The 14,598-nt window shown below is 39.1% G+C and overlaps 1 protein-coding gene across 6 annotated transcripts in view; it reads left to right on the forward strand.

Annotated features, from left to right (window-relative positions):
• Positions 1-632: 632 nt before the first annotated feature.
• Positions 633-14,598, forward strand: part of dot1l (DOT1-like histone H3K79 methyltransferase) — a 30,419-nt gene continuing 16,453 nt past the window's right edge. For all 6 annotated transcript variants that reach the window (XR_015867016.1, XM_088426092.1, XM_088426093.1 and 3 more), the window contains exons 1-3: positions 633-846; positions 14,298-14,341; positions 14,427-14,501. Coding sequence is in view for 5 of the 6 variants with exons in the window: in XM_088426092.1 (XP_088282218.1) it covers positions 766-846; positions 14,298-14,341; positions 14,427-14,501 (200 nt within the window). In the remaining variant the exon portion in view is untranslated. The remainder of the gene's footprint in view (positions 847-14,297; positions 14,342-14,426; positions 14,502-14,598) is intronic.

Below are 14,598 nucleotides of genomic sequence, written 5' to 3' on the forward strand. Positions count from 1 at the left end.
TCCTTCAGTAAAACAGCAGGTGAATGGAGCACTTTTGGCTGAAGATACAGGAGTCTTTATGTCCTATCATATTTATTTATTGATGTTATTTTTACATAAATGATCAAATCTCCAATTCTGTGGGATCAATAAAGTTTGATCCAAACACAATATTAAATATTCTGTTTCGTGTTGTTTTCTTTTTTCTTTTTTGGACAGGACTGTTCTGTTTTTCCAAGTAGGAATTGTTGGGAAATGTATCAGTGATTTTGTTATCAGTGATGCCGACGCAGTTGGGCTTTGTGACGTGCAAACGCTGTCACGTAGGCACGTCAGATCTGTCACCAAGTGACGATGTGCCCTTAGAATAATTTTGCATGATTGGTAATACACACAAAAATAAGAAAAATAGTACATAAATGTGGTTCGCTTCCACTCGCTGTCACGGTTCCCCAACCTCAAAGCCCCTCCCACGCTGTGACGTCACCATAGCCTGTGTGTGAGTGTGGCCGCCTGCCATAGTTTTTCAATGCCGGGCAAGATGGCGGCCACACAGACGAGGTGTTATTGCCACTGGTCATAAAGAGGGCATTTTTTTATTGACATTTCGGAACCGAATTAGAAGCAACTTTGTGCCCTTTTCACGCGCGGACATCTGATAAAGTTTTTTTTTCTACAAAACACATTTTGACCCACTTCAACATGTTCACGTTGTAGCTCGCGCTGAGCAATCTACTAGCTAGCCTAGCGCGCTAGCCGCAAGCCCAAGCCGCCGTCAAGTGGAGAATGGGAGAAAAGCTGGAGCTCAGGCTCAAATCGCCGGTTGGAGCAGAAGCCGCTGGCTACCCCTGGCCCTTGCCGGTTTACGTAAGTGTTCTTCGTTTATGTGCTGTGGAACCTTTATCGCGTATTCGTGTTGTATTTGTTTTGGCTTTGTTACCTAGCCCCCGGTGTTAGCCACTTCCGAGCTCGGGCACGCTAGTGTGGAAAGGACAACCCTGCTTGTGTCAACTAAGGACCTGGGCACACGCTCACCTTGTGTCACCCTACTTCGCAACGTTGTCCGATTGTTTAGAGCAGTGGTTCGAAAACCGAAGTAGGAGAGCTGTAACTGTTTAATAACTTGCAATGCATGATGTATTTTCCAAGTGTATCCTACTAATGGGGCAGCAATAAAACACATCAAAACAATTCCTCCTCCCGATCCCCACGAGCCACTTAAAAGCTCAGGCGTTACAGTGACATATCCCATTAATGTGTGCAGCAGTTCTGTAGTAGGTTTCTCACGCTGTTTTTCATGCACTGTTGGACAGGTGAGGGGAGGCAGCAAATGCACCAAATCCTTTTGGTTGTTACAGGATCAGCAAGTTTATATAAAAAAAGTCAATCACTCCTCTCGATCCTAAGAAAATAAACCAACAACTTGCTCAGTCACTGTACAGTCACAATTCCACCATTCATGGGCATTGGGACCAGGTGGTCCTTTAAATAGCCAAACATTTTGTCAAAATAAATTAAATTATTGGGTAAAACAAAAAAACTCAGAATATATGCAGAGAAACAATGGCTTATTAATGATAGCGGCTTAGAACGTCCCCGTGAACAAGAATGTGTTTGCTTTAATGTATTAATTTTGATGTGCCAATGGTGTCATTGCTTGATCTGCAAATCATGACATTACACGCTCGCAAAGCATCTGCTAAGCTAGCTGATCAGATCTGTCCACAGTCTACTCTGGACAAGAAAGATTTTCAACCAGTGACAGAAAACTTTGAAAATTGGTTGATGGGCTCTGGAGGAATTTGTTTTACGTGTCCGTTTTTTTTTTTGGGTGAGATATTACCTAACTAAGGTTTTCAAATAAGAGTAGAATGATATTACTTAATTATTTTTCAACAGCTTACTTTGACGTTTGTCTACTCCTCTTGGAAACATTTCTATGAATTAGCTTGTATGGGAGGTGCCAAAATGCCAACATCTTAGCCACTCCTGTTTCAACAGTACTTCTATGATATAAACTACTTTTCACTGTAGGTAGTGAAAGTGTACATCATTGCAGTCAGAAAAAAATGAATTCATGGTGTGAATAACAAACTTTCACCCCAAGCCATAAGATGAGTTCACATCGCTCGCTATCCGTTTTATAGTTGTAAAAAAAAAAAAATGAAAGATTTCAAAAGCCTTTTCTCAGTCCTGTTTTTGTATTATTATAGTTTGAAGTGTCACACAAACAAAAACAAAATACCGTCAAAGTCACTACTGTGCTTTACTTGTTTCTTTTCACAAAAGTTCTTTTTCTCTGCTGTGTGGTTCTTAAAACTTGTGGCTTGGAGAAAACACATCGTGCATTTTTTGTTTTTCTTTTATTGCATTGCTGAGGTGTTTGATTGAGACTCTTATCAGCACGTGGGCAAAACAAAGTAACTCGAGTGCGTGAAAATGTGGTTAAACCATTCTTGGTGTTAGTGTACAATACAAGAAAATGCAATGACTGAAATGTTAAACTAGGGTGGATTCAGATGACTTTGGAATACATTTAAAGTGTGTCTTAATGGCTTGCTTTGGTTTGTTTGCAAGTCCTCGAATGTTTGTGTCATTGGTTACAGTGAAGTATGTCTACATATGCTGTTCTCATGCAGGCATATATGTTTGCTTTTAGACTGAACATCTGTTTCAACTTAACACGTGCCTTATAGCACATGGCAAGACATAAAGGCTGGATTTACACTTAGAAGCTTCAACAGTCCAATTCCCATTTTCTGTCTCACTTATTTTGTTCAGGGCTGCAGAGACTTGCCAATGAAATTGATTCTTGAAAACCAGTATGTGCGTATGATTTGCAGCTTTTTTTGTTCCCTTGGGATTGCCATCCTTACTTAATCACCTTATTTTACTTAACTGATTAATTGTTGCAGTCTAAGTTTAGCCCAAGACTTGTGTTGACATGAATTGGTAACCTGGTCACCCAATGCTTTTACTGATCATCAAGCTTCCGCAGAGTTGTTGATGGTATAGTTAGTACTCTTACTGTCTATTACAGGGGTGGGCAAACTTTTTGGGTCAAGGGCCACATTGACTTTTAAAATTTGACGGCCAGGACAGCAACAAGATACAGTACATATTAAAAAAAAAACTGCATTTATTAACAGTACATGTCCAATATAAACATAGCTAAAGTATTGATTGAGAACAGTGTTGTTGATTACCCTTTTTAGCCAGTGCATCACAGAGGTAATCCTGTTGTGGCAATTCTCAGAACAGATCTGAGGTGTTCATCACTCATAACACTCAAAGCCATCATGTGTCATTCAGCTCTGGAAAATTGTCAGTTTTTTCAAGTAGATCCAACAAGAAGTAATCTCCTGTTTGATATCCCAGACATGTTGACATACTTTTCCTAAACTTAACCAACGGACATTAGAATGGTACAGTAACTTTGTGTGATCAGCGTTAAGTTTCTTTGAGAAAAAGAATAAACCGGTGGTGGCTAAGTCCTCTCGCTGGAGTAAAGTTAACAGGTTTTGCAACGTGGTGAACCTGCAACACGGTTTTACTAAGTGCTACCTAGTGAATTATGCAGTGTAGGAACATTACCTCTTGAGCATCCCGACGTTTTTCCTGTCAAATTTGGTGATCCATTTGTAGTAATGTTGACGAGCGTACTCCAAGGTAACTTGTGCCTCTGTATGACCGTTGATATGCTATTAATACGCTATTAAATAAGTCCTCCATATCCAAAAAGTCCTCCTTTTATCGTAAAATGAGCAGTGTCTTTTTTATCAGTCATTGTTTTTGACAGTGCCAAAGAATATAATGAAAATGATGCCGCTTTATTTTTTAGCTTGCTTGTTAAGTGTTAAGTGTCAATTACAGCAATACGGCAAGTCACTGACCTGCATGTTTTGTTTTTCTTTTTTTTTTTTTTCAAATTTCTTCTTGCTCTCAGGACATAAAATACTTGAGGTCTCTACTTTGCACTCTTTAAAAAATCCTCTTCGGGGAAAGGCTTGCTGGCTTTTGCTAGTTTGAATGACAGTAAATAACTTGTATTTGTGTTTGTTTCTTGGATGATTGTTGGTCTAATAAAGGTGTTTTGCTAAGCCTGCAGGCTAGCTACCAACCTGTCAGTGGTAGCTGTACATTCTTGTGTCGAATGGTTGCTGGCATAATTAAGACGCCTTGGTGGACAAGTGACGGCTGCTATTATTTTCTTTCAAAACCGCCTTGGAACAACATACATCCTTGGACCGGACTACACTAAAAAAAAAAAAAAAAAAAAATGCATCCATTCTTTCTTAAACACCCGGCACTCACTGTCCACTTTCTTTTGTTTGACATTGCTGCAAATGTGTTGTGATCTGACCAGTAGAAAAGCAATAATTGAAAATGGCTCATTCGTGCTCTCTTTCGCTGTCTCTCATTCTTCCTCGAGGCTCTGCAAAATCATGTCATTGCGCCTACGGTGACACCTGGTGTTGGAATGTCTGCCATAGCAAGTCAAAATGAAATGAATGGAATCATTCAAACCAAACCTTAATCCTGTGCCATCATAGGCACGCCGGATTATAAAGACTAACGGGCTGGATCCGGCCCACCGGCCATAGTTTGCCCATCCCTGGTCTATGACATCAGGAGAGCGGAAAAGGAAGTGGTTGTCTTCTGGTCTTAGTGAAACTGACAAACTGTTTTTTTTTTGTTTGTTTGTTTGTTTTTTTAATTCAGTAGTGATTGTGGTGAGACAGTAAGCAGTGACAAAAAAAAAAAAAAACTGAGTGGAAATTCTCAGAAAACCCAGGCTGATTGTGGCGGCAGGGTTCTCATCTTTATGTTTCCTCTCCGCCTACACTGTTAAGTACGGAAATGGAATTGTTGCAATCAGTCCCTTCAGGCTGCACTTGGGTGTAAACGTCGACCCTCCCTTATACGCTACTGATAAGACTGCCAACTGCCTTTGCCGCTTCGGCCACTTCCTTTTGTTAGGGTCTGCATGGTTATATGCACGAGAGCAAGCTGGGCATGAATTTGAGATTAGTCTGGGCCTGCATCATGTCAGTGAAGCACACCCCCAACAGTTTTCAAAGAGGCCAGACTTCCTCTCGCCTCCCCATGTCCTTATGGTCCACGCTACAGAGGGCAGGATGGAAGCAGCAGTCACATTCCTAAGTTCTGTTTTAAATGTCAGCTTAGAGCAATCAATTCCACTACACGACAGACAATTGTGGACACTCGCCCACATTGCATGGGCGCAGTGGTGAATGTGTTATCCACACACAAGACTATTGTGTTGTGGTACAAGGCGCGCACTTATCAGCCTCTTTGGATGCCCACGATATGACATCACTTTGACAGAATTCATTACTAGACTCACTTTTAGTGATTGAAGCAAAAAAGCTCGTGAGGATGAAATGTAAGTTTTTCTCCCCCTTCTCCCCCTGATATGTTATATGTCTATCCACCCATTTTCTGCTTTGCTTGTCCTCATTTGGTTCATGGGTGTTCTGGAGCCAGTCTTGACTTTGGCTCACTCCAGACTGGTGACCGGTCAATACCTGGGAGCAGATAGACAAATAATCATACACACACACGTCTATAGACAATTTGTTCTTCATGTAACCTAACATGTGGCTCCAGAGTCAAATGGTTGGTGTCAACCATAAATTCTAATATTATAAGAATAGCACAACAATACCTCACAATAGTCAAATATATCAAGAACATTTTTGCACCAGTCATTCAGATTCATTCTGATTTTCCTGCATCCCTTTTCATGCCACTACATGACCTTGAAACCATACATGTAAAACTAAGCTGTTGCTGTTCCTTTTTATAGTTTCAATGATAGTCCAATTACGGTACCTTTAAATGTGCCAAGATCAATTGGCAAGTAGTCTAAAAATGTTGTCAAATTTTTTTAATCGTTATTTTAATCGTTATTAAAAATCTGTTGTGAAAAGCTTTAGTTTAAAGCTGCTATATGTATATTTGGAATTATATGTAGAATATGTAGAATTACTTCTGCAAGCCTCTGGCCAATAGTTTTCAAACCAGGCCCGGGTTTGAATTTTTGCTGTGGTAATGTCATGTGCATTCTTGTGTTAGCTCACACGTCACAGTGTTGACCAAGATCCAGTATTGTGCTGTCATGGATTCTACATTTGCCTGGAAGAGATCTTCATTCATTTAGCATGTCCCAGACAGCCACAGATACTTCGCGCAAGGCTAAAAAAAGAAAAACCATGACAAGTGTCACAAAAAGATTGAAACATTGTAGTGACCAGGTAAAAACTAGATTAAATAACAGTTTTATATTTCAGCAATTCAGAGAGATGAGAGCTAATTAGGGTTTCAAAAGTGATGCCCAAATGGCTTTCTTTCTACTCCAAAAGTAAACGAATGATCAAATTGACAATTTAGAAAGACCTGTATTGTGTTGGTTTCAATTAGCAGTTACTTCAAGCTCACCCAATTTTTGTTTTTAACCGAAGTTGAAAGTGAAGTGGATGGTGACATTTGACATGAAATGAACACCAATAATGGATGAAATTAAAAAGTATGTCACCCTATTTTCCTAGGTGACTATAGTGTTTGTTTTTTTTCTTTTTTTTTTCTCTTTTTTCGAAAATAAATAAAATGACACGGAAGATTCAAAACAAGTTTTACTTTTATTTTTGAAAAAGTATTCATACCTCTTGAATTTTTCCACATTCTGTCACCTTCTGTCCACAAACATAAATATCTTTTATTGGCATTTTATGTGAAAGACCAACACAAAGCCATTTACAATTGTGAAGTATAAAGAAAATTATGCATGACTTTCAAGGTTTTTTTTTTAAATAAAAAAAACTGAAAAATGTGCTGTGCAAAAGTATTCAGCCCCCCTGTGTCTATACTTTATGGAACCACCTCTCGCTGCAATTACAGCTGCAAGGCTTTTTGGATATGTCTCTACCAGCTTTGCACATCTAGAGACTGAAATTTTTGCTCATTCATTTTTGCAGAACAGCTCAAGATCAGCAAGATTAGATGGAGAGCGTTTGTGAACAGCGGTTTTCAGATCTTACCACAGATTCTCGATTGGATTTAGGTCTGGACTTTGACTGGGGCTCTCTAACACAGGAATATGTTTTGTTTAAACCCATTCCATTGTAGCTCTGGCTTCATGTTTAGGGTCATTGTCCTGCTGGAAGGTGAACCTCCACCCCATTCTCAAGTCTTTTGCAGATTCCAGCAGGTTTTCTTCCAACATAGTTCAGTATTTGGCTACATCTATCTTCCCATCATCTCTGACCAGCTTCCCTGTCCTTGCTGAAGGAAAGCAGCCCCACGACATGATGCTGCCACCACTTCACTACTTCACAATTGTGAACGGCTTTGTGTTGGTCTTTCACATAAAATGCCAATAAAATATATTTGTTTGTGGTCAGAACGTGACAAAATGTGGAAAAATTCAAGGGGTATGAATACTTTATCAAGCCACCATATATACCTCCCTCTTAGCAAGGGCCGTCGAACAAACGCTGCAGCGGTACTTGCTCTATGTCTGTCGCCGCAAACCCAAGCGACTTCCAAACCACTGATGATACAACTCCTGTCTTTTAGAAACAAACAGTTCGCTTTCTTTAGCCATGGCCTTGTTGCGCTAGCCTTCTGTTTAGCATGAGTGTGAATGAAAAAATGCAGTAATGCAGAAGCTACCAAAGCTCATGAGGGCAAAATGCGCCACAGCAAATTAGAGGGAAATATTTGTTATATTGTTTTTCAAATTGTTCGTGACAAAAAAATTCAAATTACCGGCAATCGAAAAAAAATCGCTATATCGCCCAGGCATAGCCTATTTTACCTGCAGCATGCTAGCGTAATGCAAACGCTATGTCGAATGTCAAGAGCATTCACTCTGAATTGTTATTTTCCCTACATATATATATATGTAGACCTACAAAGTTTTTCAAACAATTATATAGGACTTTCCTCACCTATATAAAGATTTAACCAATTGGTTATGATGATTTCAGCCTCTATGCTGAGTCTTCAGAAATATAGTAATGTTCAAATATGCGTGTGCACGTCAAGAAAGGAGAGTACAGTTTTATTTTTTGGCCACGCGTGACATTTGTGATTTTAAATTCAGTTTCCCACATAGAGCAGGTTTAACTTAAAATGGTTGAAATTCTTTGCTGGATGTAGTCCTTCCTTAAAACAGATTGATCTTTTGAGAATAATTCAAATGCGACAGTGGCAATCATCTGTTTTTAGTTTGGAAAACAATGGCTGAACCAGTTTCAAAATGTTTGGGGAGTACAACAGTAATCATTCTCATGTGATATTGCTAAATTGTTGTTTGGTTGTGTTTGCCTTGGTATCATTTCGGTATTGGTATCAAGATACTTTATAAATGTATAGAATAGCAGTTAGAATGTTGGTATTGAAAGGTGATGTTATCGGGAATTTTTATCATTCTTTAATGTCATTCATTTGAAAATAAAGTGGAAAAATATATTGATTTATCTGGCTTAGCCATTAAAGCTTCATTGTGTAGAATTACAAATTGTTACAATTGTTACAAGTTGTATCGCAATGTCTTTGCTGGCGTTTTCTTTGTTAAACTGTAATGCATAGAATAACTAGTCATCCTAACTCCCAAATCGATTGTTGTGAATCGTCGTCATACTTTTGCTGTTTGTAGCGGAACCCCCTTGTCTTCCTTCTACTTCTTTGATATAAAATTGGCATACAAACCTTCTATTTCCTCTTTTTCCCACTTTTATTTGCAATTTTCATATAAACCAGTAACTCGCTCAGCTGCACACAAGACGCAAATTGACATCCAAAACGTGATTTGAATTTTGTTGGCAAGAGTTTTCCTCCCTTGCTTTCCGTACCTAAAAGAGACATGACAGCCTCCATCGGAGTGGTGCTTTCCATGTAATATAATTAGTAATTACAGCTGACAACCGGTCTACGACATCCCTGCCTTAGGGTTTTTTTTTTTCAGCTTACGGCGTGATCTACGATGTTTTTCGTCCCCTTTTTATGGTATTTTTCCCGCTTAATTCAAACTTGAATGGGTGAGGCATGGGTCACAAGATTCCTAGTGATAAAAGAGAGATTAAAGCGAGAAGTAAGAAGATGATTTATATGGAAAACAAAGCTGGAGATAATGAAGACGTACGTAGAATGCTAAGCTAGCCTAGCCTGGCCTTTGGCACAGAATGATTTAACATTCAACACACTGACAGTATATACAGCAAACGAGTTGATTTCAGGGAGGCTGCCTAATGTTAATGGTATATGCAAATGTACACATATGAAATAATCTGTCGTGGTGCGACAGATAAAATAATTTTTGTGGATCAGCAAAAGAAAATGAACAGATCTTGTCTGTTCATTTTATATACAGTACATACAAAAAAGCCTATTAAATACAATCATCAGTCCATGTATAAAATAAGAAATATCCTAAGTGCATCCTTATATTGCACTTAGTTGTGTTTCAGAAATGTGGCAGACATTTTTGATATGTTAAGTTGGGTGCAATTTAAGGCTCTCTTTTTCCTTTAGACATGGGTAGTGATTAAGAAACTCGACAGATTATTGAAAAAGAATTGAAGAAAAGCCAAGCAACAGACATTAGACCATTTGCCGTTGTCAGCCAGCCACTCATTTCTAGCAGCAGCTAGCGGGTAACTGCTAGCCCTGAATCACATGGACTTGGACCATTTAGGCTAAATTTGTGATTGGATAGAATTTCAGGATTTACTCAATATATTGATGTTGATAGCAACTATGGAACGACAATATTGTAATACTGTATTCTTTTTCTTTAACAACCCTTATTGATGTTGTTCAAAGTCAGTCCTTAAATGTTTGCCTTAATGAGTTAATTGATGTTACACTCAGTTTTATGCAACTTTTGAGGCCTAAGCAGGGATCATTGTCTGAATTCCATGACTTTTCCCTTTGAGATTTTCATGTGAAATCTTGAATGAGGACACCCAGTAGCACATGGCTTTCTGGCCTGTTTTAGGAAAGTTCAGTTGAGGTAAACACACAGAACAAAAGGTCCTTTCAGGACAAGGCGTATGATTTTCTTTCCCTGTAGATATGACAGCAAGGGAGATGACATGACTTTCTGGTAGCCTGAAAGCCGAATCAGTCTGCTGTCATTAATACCGCTGTCACCTTCACCCCTCATTGATGTGTATCACTGTGCTCACAATATACAGTAAGATTGGGAGGGTGTCTCCCATTTACTGGTTTATTTTTAGCATCGACTCTCTGCTGTTCTCTGCTGTTGTTGCCGAGTGCCGTTCTGTGCTATCATGTGATGTCCCTCATGTGGCATCCCGCACACATACCGATCGTTTTATGTTATTTATGCCCCCCCCCTCCCTCGCATTAGGGTGTTAGTGTATTGAAGGGAACTAGGATTTGAGTTTGCTTGTAGTTAAGTTGATAATTTACTACGCTGACAGGAATAGCCTTTCTTGTATTTGAATTTGTGCGCGCAGCTCTTGGAGGGTTGGCGGGTAACAATGCGCGGGAAACCACAGCCCGTGAGCTGTTAGCCCAGGCCACAGAGCAGCTGACAAATAGCCGTTTTTTCCCCTCGCGTCCATTGCCTAGCCGTCCTTCACGCATCTTGGTACTCCTCCGCCTTGCCTTGCTTTCACTTTCCATTCTTTCCACCCTCTCTCTTCTTTCACTTTCTCCTTCCCTGAGTTTTCTCCACCAAAGGCACTCCCTTGGACGTGCAGTGCAGCATGAGTGCGAAAAGTGGGTCAGTGGGTCAGCGTGGGCTTGCGCTGCTTGCACTCTCACTGCAAGTTGAGGGCCTCCATTGCTCCTGCTTACTGCATTTAGATTACCAGCAAGCCCTGCAGATGATACAGTAGTAATCATAATGTCTATGGACACCATGTTTCTATTTTAAAATACATTAATGAAACTTTAGACAAACTGTTTACTGCACAAGAAATAACGGAAATCAGAATAATGTGTTTCAAATCAAAGGCCTGATCGCCTTTTAATGCCTGTAAATGCAATAGTTTGTTTACATATGCCAACCGCCAACTAAGTTTGAACTGTCAGTATTCTGCTAGTTTAATATTTGTAGCTAATTGTAGGCATATATGACATTTTTAAGGCCTTTTGTATAAAAAAAAAAAAATGTTGCATCTCCCAAACAAAATACTTCTTTTACACTAGGATAAAGAGCAAGTGTTAAAAACTTGACAAGGGCTATGTTGAAATATAAATGTTCAAAAACATTTTTGCCCATTTTTTTTTCCTGATGCAGAAAACGTTTCATACATCCCTTCCATTTGATTGTATCTCAACTCTGGCACAACGGTGAACATGTTTTTTTTTTTTTTTTTAATTGTTCGTTTTTGGGCTCTATTTCTAACCAGGAAATTAAATGCCTAACTCGCTAAAACCCCACCTTTCGCTGTGTGGCTGCCTTACCCCTTTTATGACATCGTTCTAGTGCATTGCCTACTTATTGGTGAATGTTAGGTCTGCCTGGGCAGTACGAGGGCGGTACTTAATTAGTCACGTAACAAAGTGCCTACTGCTTGATGAATGTTAAGTCTGCCTGGGCAGTATGAGGGTGGTACTTAATTAATCACGTGACAAAGTGAGGTACTTGTGCAGAGTTTCCTCTATATCAGTGGTCCCCAACCACCGGTCCACGGTGGACCAACTGGTACAGGGCCCTGTGGGCTGCACCCGAAATAATGTTTTGGATATGATTTAGTTTAACAGGTCATATGTTTGTGCTTGATCTTTGTTTTTTTTTTTGGCGCTGCTTCTGGCCGCTGTCGATATTACATACATAGTGAGAAGGACGATGTGGTTTTTAGAGCAGCCAGCAAGAGTGGTGGCCGGCAGATCCTAAATGCTCGGTAAAACTCCTTCAAATTTCTTTCAGGGCTCACATTTTTCCACTTCCAAATGCGTCCAACCCTACATTGTGTGCCGCTTCAAATTTCAGCAGAATGGATGTGACAACATTCATATATTATGTAATGACCAATGCGAAGAAAAGACCCGCCAGTGAAGATGCAACAACATCACAAGCCACTGACATATTGCAAAGGCGAACTTAAAAAAAACAACAACATAAAAACCCACATGGATGACAATGTAATAGCGGTGGCAGGCTTTTATTTTGAAGTTGACCTTCATTGCAGAATGGCAAACTTGGGTCCTTGTAGCTTTTTTCCCACTCATCACAGAGCTTCCAACAGCACCACACCTCCATTAAAACAAATCATATTCACTTGCTGTTCAAGGGTGCTGAAAATTGCTAGTCAGTTACACTATCACTGTACACAAGTCTCCAGCGTTACTGCTAGCTACTAACATGGTGGATTCCATTCAATCAATCATTTTTTGTTCATCAATCATCTAAACATTAAACATTTATAACTGCCAATAATCTAAACAATTTGGACTTTCTATCAATCTGTTTTTTTAAACAGGTATAAAACAAAAAGGGGAAAAAAAATCTATTTTTTTTTTTTAAACATGTATAAAATGAAATGGAAAAAACATGCTGCTTAATAAAAATACTGACACATATTGGGACCAAAAAAAAAAAACACACCCACATACCACAAAACAGCATCAACAACCAATTCAGGAGAGTGTTACACAGTAGTCATCAAAAAGAATACACTCTGTACTTAGATACACACATTTAAAACGTGGATCAAGTTGACTCTAGGGCTGTCACTAACAAATCGATTAGTCAATTAATCAGCAACTATTTTTTTCGAATAGTCGACTCATCACATGTATATATCGTGTACTCCCGGTTTACGACGTCCCTGGCTTGCGTTTTTTTCACCTAACGATGTCTACCGCGCCGTTTTTTTGGACCCCTTTTTACGCCATTTTTTTTTTTTTTTTTTTTTTTGCATTACGACAAAAACTCTTTAGTGTTCATGCGTGCCTCTGCGAGTCGCTCCGCGCTCATACATCTATACATGCGTTGCCGCTTACCTCACTAGAATGCTGGTCTGCTTTTGGTCGGCATCATGACTCCCTAAGATACTGGTCTGCTATTGGTCGGCGTCACGGAAGCATTAAGATTCTGGTCTGCTATTGGTTGGCAGCATAGTTTCTAAGATGACTGAACATTAAATCTTTGTTCGCCTGTGAGTGCTTACAAAACGTATTTATCATGCATTTTAGTGCTTAATTCAAACTTGAATTGTTCAGCCATGGGTCCCGAGTTTGCTAGTGATGTTAAAGAAAGGAGTAAGAAGATGATTTATTTGGAAACAATGCTGGAGATAACCCTTATTCAGGAATATGGGCATAACATACGGCTTGATATCGTAAACCGGGGTCCCACTATTGCTAAATTACTTCTAAAAGCCATGAACAGTGCTACATTACTTCTGAAAATCATGACTACTGAATTTGTAATGTGGAACATTTACATCAGCAAGACTATAAGCTCAGCAAACCAAAACTTCAAAGTCCTTCGCTACAGAACAAACCTTTTACAGTCAGCTTTCTTTTATGACATAGTGAACTCTGGAACACACTGCTTTAAGAAATGAAATCCTTTTTAGACTTTTAAGATTTTCACTTCCAAAACTAAAACATGGCTAAAGGAAAATTGAAAAAGAAAAAAAAAGGGAGGGAACATGTACTCATTTGTAACTAGTGTGACAATACAGAAGTATGTGATATGTTTTGTTTTGGTTTTTAATTTATCTTAAAATGATAGCTGTATTTTTTATTGTAACACTTCTACAGAGTGAAGATTTTATGTAATATTGGATTATATAGTATTTGAATTGTTTTGAGTTTGTGTTTTTATATTTTACATTTTTATACTGTTTTTACTGTTGTGGAAGAGCCCAACTAGGGAACAGAAATGAAAATGAGCATTCGCTATTACATACATTACATCAGCTGCAAGCCTGTAATTGACTTCATTGTCCCTATCAAAATACCAGTTCATAGAAATGTCCTTTTACTCAATTTCAGATGGGATAGAGTGAATATGTGTACTGTATTTCATCCCCTAAAATGACAAGCCGTGTTTTTGTTGGACTCAATACTAACACATGAGAAAAGTGAGCATGGTGTTTTCCTCTTAAAGACATGAAGTCATTTCCTATTAAATACCTCATTCTTGCTTGTGAGTAATTACATGAGACGCCTGAGTGTACATGTGTAATCCAGTTCAGTTACAGCTCATTTCTTAAGTGGTTATACGCCATTCATGGTGGGGTTTTTAGCGGCTATATTTTCCAATTTGAAGTGACTTTATTGTAAATGTCACTTCTTTCTCTTTCCAGGATAAGCACCATGATGCAGCCCATGAAATCATTGAGACCATTCGGTAAGTGTCACCACTTTTTTTTCTGTTACTGTCTGAGTGTGTCAGGTGCATAGCTTTGTGACTCAGTTGTGCGTGTGCCTCCAAGGTGGGTGTGCGAGGAGATTCCAGACCTCAAGTTGGCAATGGAAAACTATGTGCTCATTGACTACGACACCAAAAGGTGAGTCTTAGAATCACACGTGCATGTCACATCAAAGTATGTGCAGTGAACATCCCTAAATTGTGATGTTTCTAATCGGCTGTTGTGTTTGCAAATG

This window comes from Hippichthys cyanospilos, chromosome 10, assembly GCF_059441005.1.
Source record: "Hippichthys cyanospilos isolate Australia breed blue-spotted pipefish chromosome 10, RoL_Hcya_1.0, whole genome shotgun sequence".
Taxonomy (NCBI): Eukaryota; Metazoa; Chordata; class Actinopteri; order Syngnathiformes; family Syngnathidae; genus Hippichthys; species Hippichthys cyanospilos.